General features: G+C 42.4%; 1 protein-coding gene across 4 annotated transcripts in view; it reads left to right on the top strand.

The window, feature by feature from the left end:
- The window catches only part of ADCY10 (adenylate cyclase 10), a 106,793-nt gene extending 86,296 nt beyond the window's left edge, over nucleotides 1-20,497 (top strand). For 3 of the 4 annotated variants that reach the window (XM_059884946.1, XM_010802712.4, XM_059884948.1), the window contains 9 exons: nucleotides 350-531; nucleotides 4,593-4,749; nucleotides 7,872-8,076; nucleotides 8,155-8,251; nucleotides 8,790-8,905; nucleotides 9,792-9,909; nucleotides 12,445-12,640; nucleotides 19,063-19,251; nucleotides 19,977-20,497. In XM_059884946.1, the coding sequence (XP_059740929.1) occupies nucleotides 350-531; nucleotides 4,593-4,749; nucleotides 7,872-8,076; nucleotides 8,155-8,251; nucleotides 8,790-8,905; nucleotides 9,792-9,909; nucleotides 12,445-12,640; nucleotides 19,063-19,251; nucleotides 19,977-20,138 (1,422 nt within the window). In that variant the 3' untranslated portion in view covers nucleotides 20,139-20,497. The remainder of the gene's footprint in view (nucleotides 1-349; nucleotides 532-4,592; nucleotides 4,750-7,871; nucleotides 8,077-8,154; nucleotides 8,252-8,789; nucleotides 8,906-9,791; nucleotides 9,910-12,444; nucleotides 12,641-19,062; nucleotides 19,252-19,976) is intronic. The other variant, XM_059884947.1, reaches the window with a different exon arrangement.
- Nucleotides 20,498-22,823: the final 2,326 nt, after the last annotated feature.

The following is a 22,823-nucleotide window of genomic DNA, read 5'->3' on the forward strand; positions in this document are numbered from 1 at the left end:
CAAACTTCCTTACCATCAGTTTCTGCAGCAAGATCTTCCTTAGCCTCTCAGTGACAGCTTTATGAAATATTTTTTGTAACAACCTCCAAAAAAGGGACAGGAATAAGTAAACATTTTCTCAGAGGTAGATTATGAACAATGAGGATGCAAAATCCTAGTCATTCAACCATCCTTCCACAGATATATCCAAGAAACATTTCAGATTATGCCAAGCACAGGAGGATTTTCCTCCTGGGCTTTAAATTACTTAAAAAAAAAAATTCCTAAATTAAGTATTTTTGGAACATATAAACCAAGCTTGGAATAATTGCCTTTTTCTTTCCTTTCTTCCCCTTTCTTCTCCTTCTAGGTCTGTTTCAACATGGGCCAGATGGTGCTTGCCAAAAAAATGCTGAGGAAGGCTCTGAAGTTCCTCAATAGAATCTTTCCTTACAACTTAATCTCCTTGTTTCTCCAGACTCGGGTTGAAAAAAACAGACACTTTCATTATGTGAATCAGAATCAACAGGCCCAAGAGAGCTCACCTCCAGGGTAAGGAAAGAGCTGCAGAGAGCTAGGGGCCTCATCTCCCTCCCCAGAAGGAGAGAGACCTGCACATAGTCCAGCAGTCCCCAAAGAGCAGGCCTCTAACAGGCGCGAGGAGTCCAGGTGGCTTGCTAGTGAGGGAGAGGTGGCGGGCTCCCAGGCCAGGGCTGGGTTGCCTCAGAACAACTTAACAGGCAGCTTTTGCCAAAGGAGTTCAGGTGACAAAAACGTAAAGGAGCCCTTTGCAAGATGAGCTCCAGTGCCTCCCCTACTCGTCTCACCCACTAACCCCTTGGCCATCCATGTTTCAATGGGAATCTGTACCACCTGTTCCTAGAGCCTCGGTCAAAAGTCATCTTCCAATTCAGTGCTAAAACCCTGGGTATTGTCCCTGCCCCAGAGAAAAATGGCAGGTCCTGAAGACATCTGCTAAAATTCAAAATGGCCCATCCATTTTTGTATCTCCATTGATAGAAAATCTGTGGGTTACAGAGGGTAGCTATCGATCAAGATTATACCATTAAGATCTGTACATTTCAACATGTAAATTTTATCTATAAAAGAACTACAAAGAATAATGAGGTGGTGTAGGGGAGGGATACAGTGAGTAAAATAACAGATGCAATGATAATGTTGATAGTTGTTGGAGCTGAATGCTGGGTATATGTACCTCATATTTTTCTGTTTTATTGTGTATGTTTAAAATTTTCCACATCAAACTTTTTATAATATATTCTACCTACCTAGGAAAAGACCAAAAGAGGTGTCACCTAGTTGGGGATCTGGAGAACTGACAGATGATCTGTTCCACCCCGGGAGAGGCCGGTAGCAATATTCCTACAGGTTCTGCGGCTGCTGCTGCTGCTGCCAAGTCGCATCAGTCATGTCTGACTCTGTGCGACCCCCATAGACGGCAGCCCACCAGGCTTCTCTGTCCCTGGGATTCTCCAGGCAAGAACACTGGAGTGGGCTGCCATTTCCTTCTCCAGTGCATGAAAGTGAAAAATGAAAGTGAAGTCGCTCAGTCGTGTCTGACTCCTAGCGACCCCATGGACTGCAGCACAGCAGGTTCTGCCTGAGATACAAATACCTATGTCTATGAGCAAATGGCTGAAATCCTTTTGCAACCTCACCAAAAACTGCCTTCCCCAGTTTCCTGAAAGTGTTCTCTTGACTGGGGTAGGGTGGAGGGGGACAGGGTTGGAAATGAGGTGGAGCTGAGCCCCTTTGCAGGTTGGAATCGGGCTCCTGAGAATCTAAAGCCTGCTGCCTCAGAGGATGCCAGGGGAGAGAGGGGCAGGGAGAGGCTCAGTAGAGATCTCTCTGAGAGATAAGAGAGAATTGAAGTTTGGGTCACAGAGAGTTGCCAGATGAAATAAAGGATACCTAGTTAAATTTGAAGTTCAGATCAATAATGAATGATTTTTTTGTTTAGTATACATTATATCACATAAGATACTTAAGGCATAGGCATTTTAAAAGAATTATTTTGAAATTCAGATTTAACTCAGCATCCTATATTTTCATTCCCTAAATCCAATAAGCCTAATATACAGCCCCATTTTGTAAAAGGAATAAGAAGTTCCTGCACAAGAGGAGTGGAGAAGGCAATGGCACCCCACTCCAGTACTCTTGCCTGGAAAATCCCATGGATGGAGGAGCATGGAAGGCTGCGGTCCATGGGGTCGCTGAGGGTCGGACACGACTGAACGACTTCACTTTCACTTTTCACTTTCATGCATTGGAGAAGGAAATGGCAACCCACTCCAGTGTTCTTGCCTGGAGAATCCCAGGGACGGGGGAGCCTGGTGGGCTGCCGTCTATGGGGTTGCACAGAGTCGGACATGACTAAAGTGACTTAGCAGTAGCAGCAGCAGCACAAGAGGAGAAGGTGAAAAATTGATGATCAGGAAGAAAGTACAGAGCTTAAAATGCTCTCCAGTCAAAAGGTTCTCATCTCAAAAATAAGGACACAAAGAAATACCTTTAATGTCAGAGTTTCCATAGCTTCATCCCTGTTATAAGGGATTTTTACATTCTCCATGTTTCCTTAGAACCTTTAAAAAATAATTTCCACAACAGAATGAATGTCGTCAGTGTTACTGAACTGAGAGTACCTGGAGTTCTTCATTACGAATCTCTAGGATAGGGACTTCCCTGCTGGCCCAGTGTCTAAGACCCTGTATCCCAGTGCAGGGGGGCCTGGGTTTGATCCCTGGTCACGGAACTAGATCCCACATGCTGCAGCTAAACTAAGACCATGTACAGCCAAATAAATATTCTTTTTTTTTTTTTTAAGAATCTCTAGGATATCTTTATTCCTTCTCAACTTTACTTAAGATCTCTTTTTTGATAGTTATTTATAATTATATTTTGTTTTCTTGGCTTTGTTAAATTACTAATATTGTAGCCAGTTTAGGGTCCCATTTTTATCACAAACAGAAAAGATCGGGGGCTACATTATCAATTAAATGATTTGTGGAGGCTGAGACTGAGTCCCCAAACACTCTCGGTAGGCGGTCAGTCATCCTTTCCTTGAATAATTCCAGCACAGGAAGTTCACCATCTCCTGCAGCATTCCACCCCATAGTCAGAATGTGTCTTAGTCCCTCTGGACTGCTATGACAAAGTGCCACGGGCTGGGTAGCTTATTAACAGCAGACTATTGCTCACAGTTGTGGAGGCCGGGAGTCTGAGGCCCTAGTGGCAGTACAGTGAGGCCAGGCCCTCTTAAGACTTCTTGTCATATCCACACTTGGTGGAAAGGCGCCAGGAACTTTTATAAGAGCTCTAATCCCATTCAAGAGGGTTCCGAGAATCATAACCTAATCGTGTCCTAAAGGCCCCGCTACTAATCCTGTTACTTTTTAGGAGTTAGAATTCAAACTTGGGGGGATGAATTCAGACCACAGCAGAATGGATTTGTGTAAAGTACTCATTTCATTTGTTGAGCTAAGACCTAGGTCCTGACAGCAGTGTGTATAGGAAATGACACACTGGACTGGCTAGGCTGGAGGTGGAGCTGCAGTCCTGGCACTGTTACATTCTAGCTCTGTTACTTTTACTTAATTACTTAACCTGAGTCTCACTCTCTGCTTATGTAAAATGGGGTTAATTATTCCTTCCTTTCTTATGGAGTCATCCTCAGACACAAATGAGATAAAATTATATAAATGTGCTTTTTAAATAATTTCACTTAAATGGCAGTGACCTGACAGGGGCCAGGTCTTATATATAACTAAATTATAAATAAATTTATAGATGTAAATAAAATGATTTACATCTGTGCTCTTACATATAAATAAATTATCTTAATTAATCATCACAAAGCATTATGGTTTCCATTGTGCAGTGGAGAAAATGGGCTTCATAAAAACTAATATGCATGTACAACAAGGTCCTACCATATAGCACAAGGAACTATATTCAATATTCTGTGATATATCACAATGGAAAAGAATATTTTAAAAAATAATGTATATATGTGTGTGTGTGATTGAATCAGTGCTATACAGCAGATATTAACACAACATTTGTAAATCAACTGTACATCAATAAAAAATATTGCTTGCTGAAACTGAAAAAAAATTAATGTGCATGTTAATTTACATGTAGGGCTTCCCTGATAGCTCAGTTGGTAAAGAATCTGCTGGCAACGGAGGAGACCCCGGTCTGATTCCTGGGTTGGGAAGATCCACTGGAGAAGGGATAGGCTACGCATTCCAGTATTCTTAGGCTTCCCTGGTGGCTCAGCTTGTAAAGAATTTGCCTGCAATGAGGGAGACCTGGGTTCCATCCCTGGGTTGCGAAGATCCCCTAGAGAAGGGAAAGACTACTCATTCCAGTGTTTGGGCCTGGAGAATGTCTGTCCATGGGGTCGCAAAGAGTCGGACACAACATGTAAACTTAATTTTAAGTTTAATTTTAAGTTTAAGTAAGGGAAACAGGCCTCAAACTCAAGTCTATTCAGACCCCCACGCCGGTACTGAGGACTCTGCACCTGTGCTTCCCTCAAGAATGTTGGTGATGATACCTTTTTCTTTTGTCCCGTGTGTATCCTTTAATAGGAAGAAGAGGCTGGCACAGCTTTACCAGCAAACCACTTGTTTCTCCTTGCTGTGGCAAATCTATAGCTTAAATTTTTTTTTCCACTACAAGTATTATTGTCACCTGGCAGCTCTGATGCAAGTGAATACTGCACTGGAAACTCAAGATGATTTCCAGGTAGGGTATTTTTATAGCTGCTTTTTATATATCTGAATCTCACTTGGAGAGAAAAGCCGGATGAAATCCAATCAAAATTCAAAATAATGAAGGTATAATAAAAGCCTTCCAGGCTGAATTGTTCTGCCGAGGCCTACAGTTGTCAAACATTTTGATCCCAGAATCCCCTTATACTTTTAATAATTGAGGACCTCCAATAGCTTTTTATGGGCTTCCCAGGTGGCTCAGTGGTTAAAGAATACGCCTGCAATGCAGGAGATGCAGGAGACATAGGTTTATCCCTGGGTCGGAAACATCCCCTGGAGAAGGGCATGGTAACTCACCCCAGTATTCTTGCCTAGAGAATCCCATGGACAGAGGAGCCTGGTGGACTGCAGTCCACAGGGTCATAAAGAGTCGGAAGTGACTGAGCATGCATGCAATAGCTTTTTATGTGGGTTTGTATATTTCTATGGGTTTATGTACTTTTATATGGGTTCATACATTTATATAGGTTGTATCTACTGATATTGCTATATGTGAAACAAAAACTGAGGTACTTTAAAAATATTTTGGGGGGACTTCCCTGGCAGTCCAGTGGTTAAAACTCCATGCTTCCACTGCAGGAGGCACAGGTACCATCCCTGGTCAAGGAACCGGAATCCTACTTAAAAAAAAAAAAATTAAAGAAAATAAACCAATGACACATGAATATAATGAACATTTTCATTGGAAAAAAATGCTATTTCCCCAAACAAAAAATTTAGTGAGAATGGCATGTATTACATTTTTGCAAATACCTTAATGTCTGATTTCACAGAGGACAGGCTAAAATCTCAATCTGCTTCTATCTTCACTTCATTGTAATGTCACCTGATTCTCTCCTGGAAAACTCCACATTGTACACATAAGAGGATGAAGGTGAAAAAGAAAATGTAAAAGGATAATTCTTTTTAAAAAGATAAAATCATTCGTCCAAAGGTTAGGACTCTGTGCTCGCACCTCTCACTGCCTCAGCTCAATCCTTGGTCAAGGAACTAAAATCCCATAAGCTGCACAAAATGGCCAAAACAAAAAAAATGTAAAAGAGCACACATCAAAGATTTTATTGAGCTCATTAAAATTAGTGAGAGAACTAGTAAGACGTTACAACTGGTTCCCAGGAGAATTTAATTTACGAATGTATGCAAAACTAGTCAAGCCACAGAGCAGGAATAAAATCACTTATATTCCACCAAACATTTATATTTCTATGAAAAAGAATCATTTACATCACTACCAGTTTTCTATAGTATACAGAATTGTAAAGTAGCCCAATGACAGTGAAAAGCAGAGATTACCTTGGTAAGTAAGCTGGACAGGACACATTTTGATTTTGTTTTGTTTTATTTTGGCCCATTTCAAATTCTTTCACTATTTTTCCTGACCCAAATCTCTTGATGTTATGCGATTCGCTTTGATCTCTTCACACCCTGAGTTCCTAGAATGGTGTCTGCCATGTAGTAGGTACTCAACAAATATTTTTTTTGAATGAAATGTTTTACTTCTCCTTCATCCTTGGGGCTATCTCCTAAAAGTGTGGTGGAGTAAGGGGCAGGGAAGACATAAAAGGGAAAAGTCATAATTGGAAAGTGAATCAAAAGATGCTTGTTAACAACATGGCTGTGACCGAGGCCAGAAGAGGAGGGAAAATCTCCCCTGGGTGTTCAAAGCAGATGAGGTGCTCTGTGTAGGATAACAGTGAGAAAGAACGGGTACCAGGAGAGTAGTTTCCAGGGCTTCCCCAGTGGTCCAGTAGTTAAGAATCTGCCTGCCATCGCAGGGGCCATGTGTTCAATCCCTGGTCTGGGAAGAGTCCACATGGAGCAGAGCCAGTTAAAGCCCACGGGCCACAGCTACTGGAGCCGATGTTCCTAGAGCTTGGACTCCACAAGAGACGCCCCGGCAACAGAAGCCAGTACACTGCAACGTGGAATAGCCCCTGCTCACCACAGCTAGAGAAAGTGCACACACAGCAACCAAATGTTCATAAAGACAAAAAATAGTAGTAAAAAATACAAGAAAATAATTATTTAAGAAAAGACCGAGAGAGAAGTTTCTAGGACTCGACAATGTATCTGTAGTGTGACTACTAGCAAATCACATAACCTGTAGCTTTATATTTTCCTCATAAAGTGAAGCAGTTGGCCTCAATTCTCTTGGCCGAAATCTGAGAAGAACTAAGCTTTATTACAGATTTGATTTTCCATTTGCCCAACAATTCTCTTTCTCTCACCTCCCCGCCCCGTTTCCTCCCTACTGGCCGCATTATCTTGAAACTCGTTCTAAACGAGGAATAAAGGAATTCCCTAAATGCCTCCAGACCATTCTACCATGTGAGGTTCTGCCTTTCTTCTCTTTGTATTTTTCAAAATAGTTTATATGTATTCTGAGCTTTGTGGGAGTTTTGGTGTTTTTCTTTTTAGTAGTAAACTGTGTCTGTAGCAGGGACTCTCTTCAGCCTTCTCTAAACATTTCTATCTTGGAGTAACTTTATCATTTTTAAAGAGCTGTTTAAAGAGTAACAAACTTCTCATACATCTTCCAATTAAGTTCAGAACTAATCCTTACTTTTTTTTTGAAAGCAAACAAAACCAAATCAACCTTTCTTTATTAAATAACGAAAGTAATACATGCTTGTTATAACACTAAATTAAACATCACAGAAATGCATAAAATAAAAAGTTCCTCAAATCTTTCCTCCAACTGCAACAAATAGGTAAACTGCTTTTTACAATTTGGAATAAATCCTTCCAGGCCTTCTGGTATGCAGTCCTATATCCACATATATAAGCTATGGCATTTATTTTTCACAAAAATTCAAGTTCTTATATTTTGTCAAGGACTCTCTATGGGCAAAAGGGGCCATTGAGCTTGTCTTATATAGTTCATGTTTAATGCATGAACTCATGCATTAAACTGCAGGAACTCAGCTTAATTTCTGTATCTAAGCCCATGGTTTGGTCAAATGTCCAGCTCCATTCCTAAACTCAATGAATCCATGTTTACTGGCAGATATTGGGTGATATCCTGGTCTTTCTGCTTTGGGTTCCATCTAAGTCTTGCCCCATGTCTCCTCCTTTCCTCCACTGCTGCCATTTCAGATCATTAAGGCCTACCTGGACTATTCGCTGTACCAACATCTAGCTGGCTACCAGGACGTGTGGTTCAAATACGAGGTCATGGCCATGAAGCAGATCTTCAACCTCCCCCTGAAACGCGAGGGCGTTGAAATCATGACCTATGTGGCCGATAGGCTTGGTTACATCAAGCTCCTAATGGGTCAGTTGGACTTGGCCATTGACTTAGGTAAGGGCTGGCTGGTCAAGAAAGGGCATGCAAATACAGGTAATAACCAGAACTATACTGGAATTGTTTTGTTCCCAGGTTCTCGAGCCCACAAGATGTGGTCATTGCTTCGGAATCCCAATAAACACTATCTGGTCCTCTGCTGGCTTTGTAAATCCCTCTTCTTGAAAAACAGGTATTTATCTCAAGGAACTTTCCAAAATGAGAGGAAGAAAGATATACTTATGGAATGTTCTGGATTTACTTAACCCTGGCCATAGGATGGGGAAGGGAGTAGGGTTTACCAAAAGCTGGTGTAACCAATGATCACCACCCTTTGGAAGTCACTGCTCTCTCACAGAACTCGTTCCCAGGCACCATATCTACTCTGGTTGTTCTGGCCAGTAACTGGGCCAGACAGTCACCCCAGTGTGTGGGGATCAGGCCTCCAGCACTGCCAGGGGGCAGAAAGGGAACACTCTCATAGGAGAGGCAAATGCCCAGAGAAGAGCCAAGACCAGAGGCCCAGGACAAGTTGGTCTGACTCTGGCCACCCTCATAGAGAGGTCTATGAAAGAACAATTGAACAGAGTCAATTTGAGATTTAGGAGTAGGTTTGAAGTCTGTTTCAGGATTGTATTTGGTTCTGCATTACTGGGCAGGACTGAGACCAGAACTGAACTTCCTTCTCTCCCCCCACCATTTTTTAATCCTACCACCTTTTTTTTTCATAGGTACAAGCAGCTGATCCAGGTTCTGGGGTGGCTGTGGGATCTTTCTGTAGCAGAAGACCACATCTTCAGCAGGGCGTTTTTCTATTTTATTTGCTTGGATATCATGCTTTATTCTGGTGAGCATGACCTTGGAATTTATGAGAACTGGGGATCCAGGGGACTCGTGTTGGTGTGGTGTGGCAGCAGTCAGGGCAGGGGTATTGAGACCTGTGGGTTTCTGGCTGGAAAGACATACAGGAAAGGGAAGGGGAGAACCTGGTGTTATGAGCTAAGGAGCCATCTAGAAAGTGCAAGGATTATAAAGGACCAAGAAGAAAGAAAGTTTAGAATTTAAGCTGCCAGTTAATGTGTCAGATCATTCGTCATGCAGTGATAGTGATCGTGACCGATGGTGTCTTACTATGTACCTTCCACTAGCATATTTAATTTTTAACAGGATATACTTAGAGATTTCATGCTTTAAAGTGAAGGACAGGGCTGCTAATGCTAAGGGTTTCATTCACTGGTAGCTGTTGGTGATTTGGAAAACTAGTTCTTCTCTGATAATCTTCAGGTTATACCAGGCAGGCAGTGTGCATATTAAACCAGAGCTGGCAACCTGGGCATTCTTTTTCCCACCTGTATTTTCAAAAGGGGATGCAGCTATTGCTGCCAGCAGGGGAAATGTGGATGGGCAGATTGAGAAGTCCCAGGCTGCACTGAGGCTGATTCCTTAGATGCAAGCAGGGAGGTTGGTTTAACTCCCACTTCTGCCTGGTTGACACTCTGTACTTGTAAGTGATATGCATAAACTTCCACAAAAGCAGAAACTCAGCAAACGCAGGGTAGTGCGGCCACCTGGTTGTTGCAATCTACGGGGCCCTTTGGACTCATGAAGGAATCAGAGATTGAGACCTCTCCTCACAGTGGGAACTATTCTGGGAGTTACTAGGCCAGAAAGATGATGATACCCCTCCACTCTCAATCTACCAGCCAAGCTCTCCTGTTTGTCTTTTATTTAAGGCTTTGTTTATAGACCCTTTGAAGAGTGTTTGCAATTCATACACCAAAATGAAGACAACAGACTCCTCAAATTCCAAAGTGGAATGCTCCTGGGACTTTACTCGTGTATCGCTATCTGGTAACACTGTGTTGCATAACACTAAATTGCCAAATTTGAAAATGTTGAATCCTGGAAGAGTTCTATGAGATTTGCTAAAAAGAAAGGGAAAGTAATTTTTAACACAGATTGAAGGTGACAGAGCAGATTTACTCAGAAAGGCACCTTGGGGATTACCTAGTTCATCCCCCTCAACCAAGGCCAGCACAGTGATACTACTTAAATTGTATTCAGTGAAACAAACACTTATCTCATACAAAGCATGTTGTGTTAATACAGAGATCTATAAGAAAAGAGTACTTGCTTCTGAGAAGTGTTGGGATTTGAGGGAGACTAATATATAGCACACTCACCCCCTCCCCACCCCCAAGATGGAATCGTAATCACTGTTGATAGAGCCCATGTTGGAGGACATGGCTTATGTCTGCAGAGAGGTGAGCTTCTTGATATTGAACCTCAGGATTAGACTTCCCTATCAGCAGTAAGAAGTTCTAGAAAACTCTGCCCCTTCTCCACCTCATTAAGGCAGGTAGTACCATGCTACCTGTGTGGGCACCAGGCTCTCACTGGGTCTCAAAATGAAAGAGAGCTGCTGCTACTGCTGCTGCTAACTCACTTCAGTCGTATCCGACTCTGTACGACCCCATAGACGGCAGCCCACCAGGCTCCTCTGTCCATGGGATTCTCCAGGCAAGAACACTGGAGTGGGTTGCCATTTCCGCCTCCAATGCATGAAAGTGAAAAGTCAAAGTGAAGTCGCTCAGTCGTGTCCGACTCCTAGTGACCCCATGGACTGCAGCCTACCAGGCTCCTCCGTCCATGGGATTTTCCAGGCAAGAGTACTGGAGTGGGGTGCCATTGCCTTCTCCAGAAAGAGAGCTACACCTGCCTAATTCCTGTCCCAAAGTCACCAGCCAGCTAAGTCACTCCTTACCACTGGAGGTGTGAGTGAGGCAGGGAAAGAAATGGAGAGTTTTGCACCAGTGGTGCTCCCTCACATGGAAGGATGCTTCAGGAGGGTGGAATAAGCAGGCCTCCTACCCCATTAACCCATTAAGCCATTAACCGGCTAAAGCTTCATCTTTTAACCCATACATTTTAAACTCAGTAGGGCTGCAACTATGACCTTAGCTTCAAGGAAGTAGATTAATACTAAGGCTCCAGAACATTAACTAAATTACTGCCACAGCCATCCCCAAGACTTAAAAGTTATTCCCTATTCCACTTCCCATCTCAAATTATATAAGCAGTCATGTGGGCTTCCCTCATAGGTCAGTTGGTAAAGAATCTGCCTGCAATGCAGGAGACCCCAGTTCGATTCCTGGTTTGGGAAGATCTGCTGGAGAAGGGATAGGTTACCCACTCCAGTACTCTTGGGTTTCCCTTGTGGCTCAGCAGGTAAAGAATCTGCCTGCAATGCAGGGGACCTGGGTTCAATCCCCATTGGGAAAATCCCCTGGAGAAGGGACAGACTACCCACTCCAGTAGTCTAGCCTGGAGAATTCCATGGACAGGATCCTGGCAGGCTACAGTCCATGGGTTTGTAAAGAGTCAGACATGACTAAGCGACTTTCACACACACTTCCCATCTCAAATTATATATGCAGTCATGTAGTCCAATATTTAGAGATTTTATGATGTTAAATGACAATGCAAAGACATTCCTATATAAAGTGCCACAGACTAGAGCAGTTTCATATTCAAATAGAAATCTCCTTTTATTATAAAACTCATTGGGAGAAATTAAAATCCAAAAATTTGGATTTAAAATTTAATTTAATTTACACTTTGCTAGCTAAAGTCTAAAGTAATAGAAGTCCAAAGTCAAATTAATCTGCACATGTGAGTTAAAGTTCAAGGAATCTAAAATTCAAAAATCACATTAATTTCTTATTCTACTCTATCTTCCCTGAGGAGTTCTTGCAACAACTGTAGCTTAAGACAATACTGCTCCCACTTTATGGGCATAAGAATCATCTGGAGAGTCCATTAACTCAGATTTCTGGTCCCATCCCCAGAGTGTCTGATTCAGCAGATCTAGATTGGACCAGAGAGCTTGCATGTCTAAGAAGCACTCAGGTGATGCTGATGATTCCTTTCTATGGTCCACACTTTGAGTAGTGTTAGCCTAGGCTCTCTCTCTTTAGAATCTCTCTCTTTGCTCTGTTTCACTTTTTAAAATTTTTTTCCCTTGGCCACATTGCACAGCTGGCAGGATCTTAGTTCCCTGACCAGGGATTGAATTGGGGCCCTCAGCAGTGGAAGCACAGAGTCCTAACCACTGGACCACCAGGGAGTTCCCTCATTTTTTAGAGTCAGAGAGTTAAATGGTACCTAATATTATCCAAGTATTCCCCCCAATTCTATTAATTTCAAATCATCAAAAAAGTTCTATTCTGTCCTTGCTCCATATCAGATAATTTCCCCTGAATAGGCCAGTGGCAGGCTTCCAGAGACCCACATTCTCATAGCTACACCTCTAGAGAGACTCATTTCAGAAAACCAGCCCATTCTAAGGGTGATACAGATTTTTCTTATTCTTCTGTGGTAATATAGGTATGCCAGACTGCAGGAATGGAACAGCTTTCGTGTATTTTCCAATAGAGCCAAAAATCTTGTGTCGAGAAGAACCCCAACAGCTCTTTACTGCATAAGCATCAGTAGGTATATGGAAGGACAAGTTCTCTACCTTCAAAAGCAAATTGAAGAACAATCAGAGAATGCTCAAGACGCTGGAGTTGACCTACTCAAGGTAAGGTCTCTTCTTTGGTTTCCAGGGTACTTCATACCATAAGTGGCTTTTTCTCTACCTTCTGTGATAATTATTTTCTCTGATTGTAGAAGTTCTACCTGTTTGTAGGGTAAGTTTTTGAAGGTAATTCTATCCCCATAATTAGAATATGAATTGCCTTACTTACCTTACTACCCAGAGATAACCACTTTATGCATATTGAGAAATCACTTTCCAAATTTTCTTCTATGTATGTGCATGCATTTCCATTTTTTAAAACTTACTACTAAATACGATATATTTATGAATCATGCTCCTGCTCATGCTCAGTCACATCAGTCATATCTGACGCTTTGCGACCCTATGGGCTGTTGTCTGACAGGTGCCTCTGTCCATGGGCTTCTCCAGGCAAAAATACTGGAGTGGGTTGCCACGCCCTCCTCCAGGAGATCTTCCTGACCGAGGGATCAAACCCGCGTCTCCTGCATCTCCTGCGTTGGCAGGCAGATTCTTTACCACTGAGTCACCTGGGAATCTCGTCCCAAAGACAGAACAGGCTAAAAACACAATAGTTGCTATTGGGATTGCAGCAAAAATGAGTAAAGCATTCTCTTTGTACTTTAGGAGTTTGTGATTTCAAGGTGATGGAGGTGGGAAGCCCAGGATTGGGAGGGAGTTGTAGAGGTGGGGAGTAGAAAGAATGCTACTGCTAAGTCCCCTCAGTCGTGTCCGACCCTGTGTGACCCCACAGACGGCAGCCCACCAGGCTCTGCCATCCTTGGGATTCTCCAGGCAAGAACACTGGAGCGGGTTGCCATTGCCCTCTCCATTGTGTGAAAGGGAAAAGTAAAAGTGAAGTCGCTCAGTCGCGTCCAACTCGTAGCGACCCCATGGACTGCAGCCCACCAGGCTCCTCCATCCATGGGATTTTCTAGGCAAGAGTACTGGAGTGGCTTGCCATTGCCTTCTCCGAGTAGAAAGAATAAAAGAGCCCAAAAGAACACAAAATCAAACTTGGTATTTCCCGCTAAACATAGAGCAATACCTTTTACATATGTTACTGAACCAAACTTGGGTTCGTTCTCTCAAGTACAGTAAAGCCGATCTAGTGATACTGGGTTGTGATGAGGAAAAGTGCAGCCTTTATTGTAAGGTGCCAGATGAGGGGTCCAGGGCAGCTAATACTCAAAAAACCTGAACTCCCCAATAGGTTTCAAGGAAGCATTTTTAAAGGCAAGGAGGAGAAAAGTCACAGGGTACGTGATTAGCTTATGCACAGTTCTGATTGGCTGATGGTGAGGAAACAGAGCAGTGTCCCAGAGGTTACCATGATCAATCCTCAGGCTCCAGTAGGTCTGGGGGCTACATCTTGTGGTCATTAAGTAGTTAACTTCTTCCATCTAGTGGGAGTTTTAGCATCTATAAAACAACTCAGGAAATGTATAACAGGTACAGTTATCTAGTTACTTCAGGGAGGAACTAAAGAGTCTGTGGCTGCCATATGGCTGAGGTACTGTTTAAACTATTGTCAATTCTCCTGGCCTAACTGCTATTCTTGTCACTACACAGTCATATACTTTCAGCCATTAATTCTGGAGCCAGTCTTCTGTGACTCACTGGAGGCCTGGGAGATAGACTATATAGCTTTTCTACAAACAAGTGGAAGGCAGAGGATGTGGTGTGAATGGTTTGTTCTGGGAATGTCCCATAGGGTTGATTACATACAGTAGATGCTTAATTTCTTGAACAAAGAATTGATGGACGAAAACGTGTAACAGTTTAGTCAGGAAAAAATCTACATTTCGATCCATTTCTATGATATTGAAGTTTGTTGTTGTTGTTATTCAGGCGTGTCTGACTCTGTGACCCCGTGGACTGCATCACGCCAGGCCTCCCTGTCCTTCATCATCTCCTGCACTTTGCTCAAACTCATGTCCACTGAATCGGTGATGCCATCCAACCGTCTCATTCTCTGTCATCCCCTTCCCCTCCTGCTTTTAGTCTTTCCCAGCATCAGGGTCTTTTCCCAATGGGTAAGCTCTTCCCATTAGGTGGCCAAAGTAAAGCTTCAGCTTCAGCATCGACCCTTCCAATGAACATTCAGGGTTGATTTCCTTTAGGATTGATTGGTCGGATCTCCTTGCAGTCCAAAGGACTCCCAAGAGTCTTCTCCAACAGCACAGTTTGAAAGTAGCAGTTCTTTAGTACTCAGCCTTCTTTACGGTCCAACTCTCACATCTGTACATGAACGTGAACGTGAACGTGAAGTCGCTCAGTCGTGTCTGACTCTGTGCGACCCCATGGACTGTAGCCTACCAGGCTACTCTGTCCATGGGATTTTCCAGGCAAGAGTACTGGAGTGGATTGCCATTTCCTTCTCCAGGGGGATCTTCCCCACCCAGGGATCGAACCCGAGTCTCCCACATTGTAGACAGAGCCACCAGGGAAGTCCATCTGTACGTGACTGCTGGAAAACCCTAGCTTTGACTATACAGACTTTTGACTGCTAAGTGATGTCTCTGCTTTTTAATATGCTAGGTTTGTCATTGCTTTTCTTCCAAGGAGCAAGTGTCTTTTAACTTCAAGCCTGTAATCTCTGTCCCCAGTAATTTTGGAGCCCAAGAAAATAAAGTCTGCACTGTTTTTATTTTTTCCCCATCTATTTGCCATGAAGTGATGGGACTGGATGCCATGATCTTAGTTCTTTGAATGTTGAGTTTTAAGCCAGCTTTTTCACTCTCCTCTTTCACAGTCCTCAAGAGGCTCTTTAGTTCCTCTTTATTTTCTGCCATTAGGGTGGTATCATCTGCATATCTGAGGTTATTGATATTTCTCACAGCAATCTTGATTCCAGCTTGTGATTCATCCAACCTGGCATTTCACATGATGTACTCTGCATATAGCTTAAATAAGCAGAGGGACAATATACAGCCTTGATGTGCTGCTTTCTTTGAACCAGTTCGTTGTTCCATGTCCAGTCCTACCTGTTGCTTCTTGACCTGCATGTAGGTTTCTCAGGAGGCAGGTAAGGTGGTCTGGTATTCCCATCTCTTGAAGAATTTTCCAGTTTGTTGTGATCCACATGATCAAAGGCTTTAGTCAATGAAGCAGAAGTAGATGCTTTTCTGGAATTCCCTTGCTTTTTCTATGATCCAACGGATGTTGGCAATTTGATCCCTGGTTCCTCTGCTTTCAGTGATATTGAAGTAAATGAAATAAAAGAATAAGACATTGTCTTGTTGATGGTCAAATTGGCAGACAACAGAGAAGACATGAACATAACAGACATAACATAACATAGAAGACATAACATAACAGAGAAGTCCTCTGAAGGACTCTCATAAACTTTCTAGAGAGCATTCTGCAAAATGCATCAATATCTTTAAAATATGCACATCATTTAATTCTCCTCCTAGGAATGACCCTAAGGAGATAATCAGGTGGTAAACAAAAATTATATATATAAAGATGTTGATCTCAGATTTATAGTATTTAAAAACTAGAGGGGAAAAAGTGATAAGCCTTTCAAAATGCTGGTTATCTCTACAGGAGGAAATAGCAACCCACTCCATCATTCTTGCTAGTGAAGTCCAACGGAAAGAGGAGCCTGGCAGGCTACAGTCCATAGGTTCACAAAAGCATTGGACACAACTTAAAATATATATATATATGTAAATATATATGTATTAGTCAGAAATGGTATATTTAAACATTAAGACATTTTCACATTAAAAAATCTGAATTTCTGACTCTTTTAAAAATTGCAGTATCTGATGACTCTAAGCCCCAATTCTAAGGGGCAGCTATTGGCTGGAACTGATGAAGGGCGGCATTTAGGTCATACTCTCTCCAGTATGACATAATTTCCTTGCTTCTTATCTTACCTCTTATTTATGTTTCTTACATGACTGTCAGTATTTGGATTTGTGAGATCTGATGTTAAAGAATCATGTCACTGGAAAAGGTTTACAATGTTGTGCTAAATGAGAAAAAAATATTTTGAATTGCTGTTTAGTATGATACCAGTTGTGGTGAGTATGAGTATGAGTGTGTGTGTGTGTGTGTGTGTGTGTGAGATAGTGCCAACTGACGTTGCAAGTTAGATTTTGTTCAGGGTTCTTCAGTTCAGTTGCTCGGTCATGTCTGACTCTTTGAGACCCCATGAATTGCAATATGCCAGGCCTCCCTGTCCATCACCAACTCCCAGAGTTCACCCAAATTCATGTGTGAGTCGGTGATGCCATCCAGCCATCTCATCCTCTGTCGTCCCCTTCTCCTCCTGCCCCCAATCCCTCCCAGCATCAGTCTTTTCCAATTAGTCAACTCTTTGCATGAGGTGGCCAAAGTATTGGAGTTTCAGCCTCATCATCAGTCCTTCCAATGAACACCCAGGACTGGTCTCCTTTAGGATGGACTGGTTGGATCCCCTTGCAGTCCAAGGGACTCTCAAGAGTCTTCTCCAACACCACAGTTCAAAAGCATCAATTCTTCAGCACTCAGCTTTCTTCACTGTCCAACTCTCACATCCATACATGACCACTGGAAAAACCATAGCCTTGACTAGATGGACCTTTGTTGGCAAAGTGATGTCTCTGCTTTTCAATGTGCTATCTAGGTTGGTCATAACTTTCCTTCCAAGGAGTAAGCGTCTTTTAATTTTATGGCTGCAGTCACCATCTGGTGTGATTTTGGAGCCCCCCAAAATAAAGTCTGACACTGTTTCCACTGTTTCCCCATCTATTTCCCATGAAGTGACGGGACCAGATGCCATGATCTTCGTTTTCTGAATGTTGAGCTTTAAGCCAACTCAGGGTTCTTACTGAGGATTATATCTGTAGCTTGGAGGACAGCCTCACAGATAGCTTTTGAGTAACTGCTCTGAGGAAGTAAGGAAGGGGGCAGGATATATAGGAGTTTTTTCCTGGGAAAAACATCAAAAGATTACTGCTAATCACAAAGAACAACATCACAAGTTAATGATTTTAACACTTTTTTATGTATAGAAGATGCAAGGATTTGGATTCATTGAAATTATTCCTTAGATAGGCATCTAACTATCTATGACCAGTGTCCAAAGCACAAGACACTTCCTGTTTTTCTCAGGCACACCATTGGTGGGTGGCTGCAGTGACTAATGGCTTGATTCTTGTAGAACCGGGATGGTGGGCAACATTCCCTGTCCACAGCAAAGAAATAAAAATGTGTATCCAAATGTCAAGGTGTATATCCAAATGTCAAGGTGTATATCCAAATGTCAAAATAATTTTTTTTAGCTGTTAGGGTTATGAGTGATTCTTTTTTTTCCTATCATTTTTTTTTTTTAATTCTGTGCTATTTGTTTTTCCCCTTTTCAATGTTTACATTTTTTTTCAGTTGAGGTATAATTTTTAAAATTTTTAAAATTATATTCCTTTGGTAAACAAAAGAAAATGTTACTACTGTTACTGAACTGAACTTGGGTCTGCTTGCTGGCACAGAGCAAAGTCAATTTACTGACACCAGGCAGTGGTGAAGGAAAGTACAGCATTTATTGCCAGGCCCAGCAGTGAGAATGGGTGGCTCATATTCAAAAAACCCAAACTCCCCAATGACTTTCAAGGAAGGGTTTTTAAAGGCAACATTTGGAGTGAGGGCTGCAGTGTACATGACTTTATTCTGACTGGCTGGTGGTGAGGTAACAGGGTGGTGTTTCACGAATGTTAATCATCAACCTTCTGGTTCTAACCAGTCTGGGGTCTATGTCTTATAGTCAGCATGGAGTCAGCATCCTGTAGCTGGGTGAGGGTCTTAGTTCCTGCAGAAGAACTCAAAGATATGTATCAGAATGTCATGTATTTTCCTTGAGGAAGAGCTCAGACTGTTTTTATCACTGAACTATATTTTCTTGACTGGTTTTTTCCTACATTCCCTTACTTCCCTAATTAGTAACTGCTTGAATTTGCCCTTTGGAACTCAGGGAAGAGCTAGGAGACTGAAGCCTTTTTCTACAAACAAGAAACAGGGGACATAGAAGGGCTTTTGTACATGGGAGGGCCCTGTGGAGTTCACTCAGTTTCAGTTGCCTGCTTTCTTTGATATTCCTCAACTCAAATTCTTGAGGGGAATGGGGCATGACAAGAAAGAGAATAAAGATTTGGGTAAAGAAGTTAATCATAAATTCAGCGGGGGAACTGAGTTTCAGAGGGACTCAGTTTCTTTTAAGAATGGTTGCCCTTTTGGGTTAATGAGCAGACCCATATCACATTCTTGGTTGGGGTAAGCCACTGGAGCCACTCTACTTGACTTTTATCATCTAATCTCCACTACTTTCTATGTATGTTTCAGTAATGTGCTTTTTTACTTGATTGGTTATACCCTTGAAATGATCCCAAATGATCTGAAATGGAAAAATCCTTTCAGTCAAGGATCCCTTTCTGATTCTGTTATGTTGCTTTTTCCTTTAGAACTTGGAGAATCTGGTGGCTCAAAACACCACTGGGCCTGTCTTCTACCCAAGACTCTACCATCTGATGGCCTATGTCTGTATACTAATGGGAGAGGGGCAGAATTGTGACCTCTTCCTGAACACAGCCTTACAGTTCTGTGAAACTCAAGGGAATGTGCTGGAGAAGTGCTGGCTGAACATGAGCAAAGTATGTAGCATCAGAGAGCAAGCTGGGGAAGACGCTCACAGGGGATGTTAAGGAGCCCAAGAAGCCCACTACCTGCTTTGGATTTCACTGGGTGTGGAAGGCCATCAGAGGCCTTTCTGAAAGGGATGATATATCCATAGGTTTGATATTTGCACCTCCTCTTCCCCTTTCCGTTCTCATGAGATCCTCCCATCCTTCAAATTTAGCAATTTCTCTACCTTTTCATGGGGCTTCCCAGTTGGCTCATTGGTAAAGAATCTGCCTGCCAATCCAGGAAATGCAGGAGACATGTGTTTGATCCCTGGGTTAGGAAGATCTCTTGTAAGAGGAAATGGCAACCCTGATATTCTTGGCTAGAAAATCCCATGTACAGAGGAACCTGGCGGGCAGCAGTCCATGGGGTCGCAGAGTCACACACAACTCAAGAGACCAAACACCGCCACCACCTTTATTCATGTGCATGTCTTGCCTCTCCTCGAGAATGTGAACAGTTGGAACACAAAAATCATTTAGTCTCCAACACAGTGCCTTATTATACTCAGTATTTGTTGAATAAGTAAATGAATTTTCTCCTCTATGTGTTAGAGTTATCCTAGTTTGGGTAGCAAAAGTCATGGTTCATTTTAAAAGCTCAGGTACATTTGACCATTTCTGTATTAGACCACTCTTGACCATACAAGCTGAGAAGCAGTAATGAATTCTGTGTTCTCTTTTTCTCCTCTCAGGAATGGTGGTACTCAAACTCTGAGTTAACAGGAGACCAATGGCTTCAAACACTCTTGAATCTCCCATCATGGGAAAAAGTTGTATCAGGCAAGGTAAACATACAGGATATTCAGAAAAACAAATTCCTGATGAGAGTTAATATTCTGGACAATCCTTTCTAACCTTTCATGAAAGAGAACAAAGATTTTAATGACTCATTCTCTTGTGGTTATCCCTTATTAACTTTTCTGTATAGGCAGCATCTTCCAGGTTCCTGAATACTTCCTTCTGTTCAGACACAGAACCAGACCTCTGGTTTCTCCTCTGTCTGGAGGGTCAGAAAGGGTTGGCAGTGTCATGCTTTCCTTTCTTCCAGCTTTGCACAAATTCCCTTTGCCTTTAATGCTGTTTTAGCTTATCTTGTTTATTTTCAGCCCATGCAGAATTGTATCAGATCGAAAAATTTTAGTATCAAAATGATACATTTTGTGGCAGATAGGCTTATATGTAATCTATTAAACTAAAAACGGTTATTTTTAAATGTCCAGTGTTATGTCTTTTGTATGTTGCCCAGGATTAAAAAATAGCTACTTCTCTTCATGCTCTGTAAGGTCAAAATTTGAAAAGACACATCTTTGTTGTGCCTGACTGCAGCCTCCAAAGCCCCTCTGACTGCATGCATCAAGGATCTGTGGAAATAAATTTTTCAAAATTGAAATACTAGCAATTTTGAGGTGGATATATTTATGTGCTTAGAGTTTACATATTTCTATATTTAGCAAAGTAATAGCATTTAACTTCACTTCCCAGATGTTGGAGAAGCCGTCTGTGGTCACTGTCTCTCTTTTGCACACAAATCGATTGCCATAGGCACCCTGTGCTCCGATGGTGCGCGGGGAACACATGGAGATTCAGCCTCTCTCTGTGCTGCTGCAGTTCCCTCCTGTTGGTTCATTTCACAAACCCAGGTGGCCTCCGCAAGTAGGTGCCCGAGGAGATTTGTTGACTCTCTTCACCTTTCGATCCTGGAAGGAGGTTTTTCATGTCTGACTTTAATGGACACCTCAAATTCTCATAGGGATTTCCAAAGGCAGTGTGCCCTCTGAGCCTTCTTTTAACAGGCTAACGTTTCATTGTCCTTTAGCAAGAGGCAAAGCCGTGTTTTTCCTCCTGGTGATATAACTGAATTATAACCACTTAAGGAGGTTGGATAATACCAGTTGGTACTAGGAGTTTAGCCACAGAGGCTGGGTCCTGGCCTGGTGAAAAGGACAACAGCCTGGGAGGTCAGAGCATTGGGTTCCAACATAAGCTCTGCTTTAAGCATACTTTATTCCTGGGACTCATCACCTAACCTATTTCAGTACATGAGTATGAGTATCAAGTAAGACAGTAAAGATGAAAAGGCATTGAAAATCATAACATGCTCTATGAGTGAAAAAAAATTAGTATCATACATGGCTGATTTTAAGTAAATGCATCAAATATTAACTTCATTCAAATATCGTCCCCTTCAAAGCTATCTTCTTGAAAGTTGTGTCAACTAAAAAGATGCAGAACATGAGAGTTGAGAGTTAAGTTTTATTTGGGGCAAAATGAGAACTGCAGCCTGAAAGACAGCACCTCAGGTAGCTCTGAGGAACTGTTCTAAAGCAGCAGTGGAGGAAAGTCAATATATAAGATTTTGGTGAAGGGGAGTTCAGTGCAATGAAGTGCTTACTTTAAAAGAGGTTTTCTGCTAGTCACGAGGAGCTGATGTCACCACGAGGAGCTAAGCACTTCATTGCACTGAACTCCCCTCCACCAAAATCTTATATATTGACTTTCCTCCACTGCTGCTTTAGAACAGTTCCTCAGAGCTACCTGAGGTGCTGTCTTTCATGAAGGATTTAGTGCTTTTCTAGATACAAGGAGATACAAGGATTGGGATCCTGAAATCAGTTCCCAAAAATACCTCTCTAAAGACCTGCTCCACCAGTTTCTCTGGAGCACAGGCTGCCTCACTCTCTACCCTGAATTCCCTGCAGGGGTGTTGAAGGTCAGCAGATGCAGCAGCACAGGCAGATGGCAAATGCTCACGTGTTTGTTGCTCCCTTGCTGGCGAGTGTTCTTGGCAGGTGCCAGTTTGTGGTTGACTTTTGCATACTTGTCCCATGTGCTCTCTTATCACCTCCATTATTTTATGTATCATTCATCTTAATCATTCACTTATATACTCAGCCAGCTAACATTTTTTTGGACTAATCACTGTGCATTGGGCATGGATTAAATACCAGAGATTAAAATACAAAAATGTAAAAGACACAATTCTTGATCTTGGTGAGCTCATACATCCACTAGAGGAAACAGACATTCAAGTCAAACTCAGCCCATGTCTGTCGCTCAGTCATGTCCGACTCTTTGCAACCACATGGACTGTAGCCCACCAGGCTTATCTGTCCATGGAATTCTCCAAGCAAGAATATCAGAATCGGTTGCCATTCCCTTCTCCAGGGGATCTTCCCAACCCAGGGATTGAGTCCAGGTCTCCTGTACTGCCGACAGATTCTTTACTGTCTGCGTTACCAGAGAAGTCTGTATTTCACTGTAGTTATACTACAGGTATGAACACAGTAAACAGCATGGTGGAGAGAGTTGTCTTTGTTCAGTCACTCAGTCGTGTCTGACTCTTTGTGACCCCACGGACTGCAGCACACCAGGCTTCCTTGTCCTTCACCATCTCCCGAGTTTGAGTTTGCTCAAACTCGCGTCCATTGAGTTGGTGATGCCATCCAACCATCTCGTCCTCTGTCATTTCCTTCTCCTCCTGCCTTCAATCTTTCCCAGCATCAGGGTCTTTTCTAATGAGTCAGTTCTTCACATCAGGT

This window comes from Bos taurus, chromosome 3 (assembly GCF_002263795.3).
Source record: "Bos taurus isolate L1 Dominette 01449 registration number 42190680 breed Hereford chromosome 3, ARS-UCD2.0, whole genome shotgun sequence".
NCBI lineage: Eukaryota > Metazoa > Chordata > Mammalia > Artiodactyla > Bovidae > Bos > Bos taurus.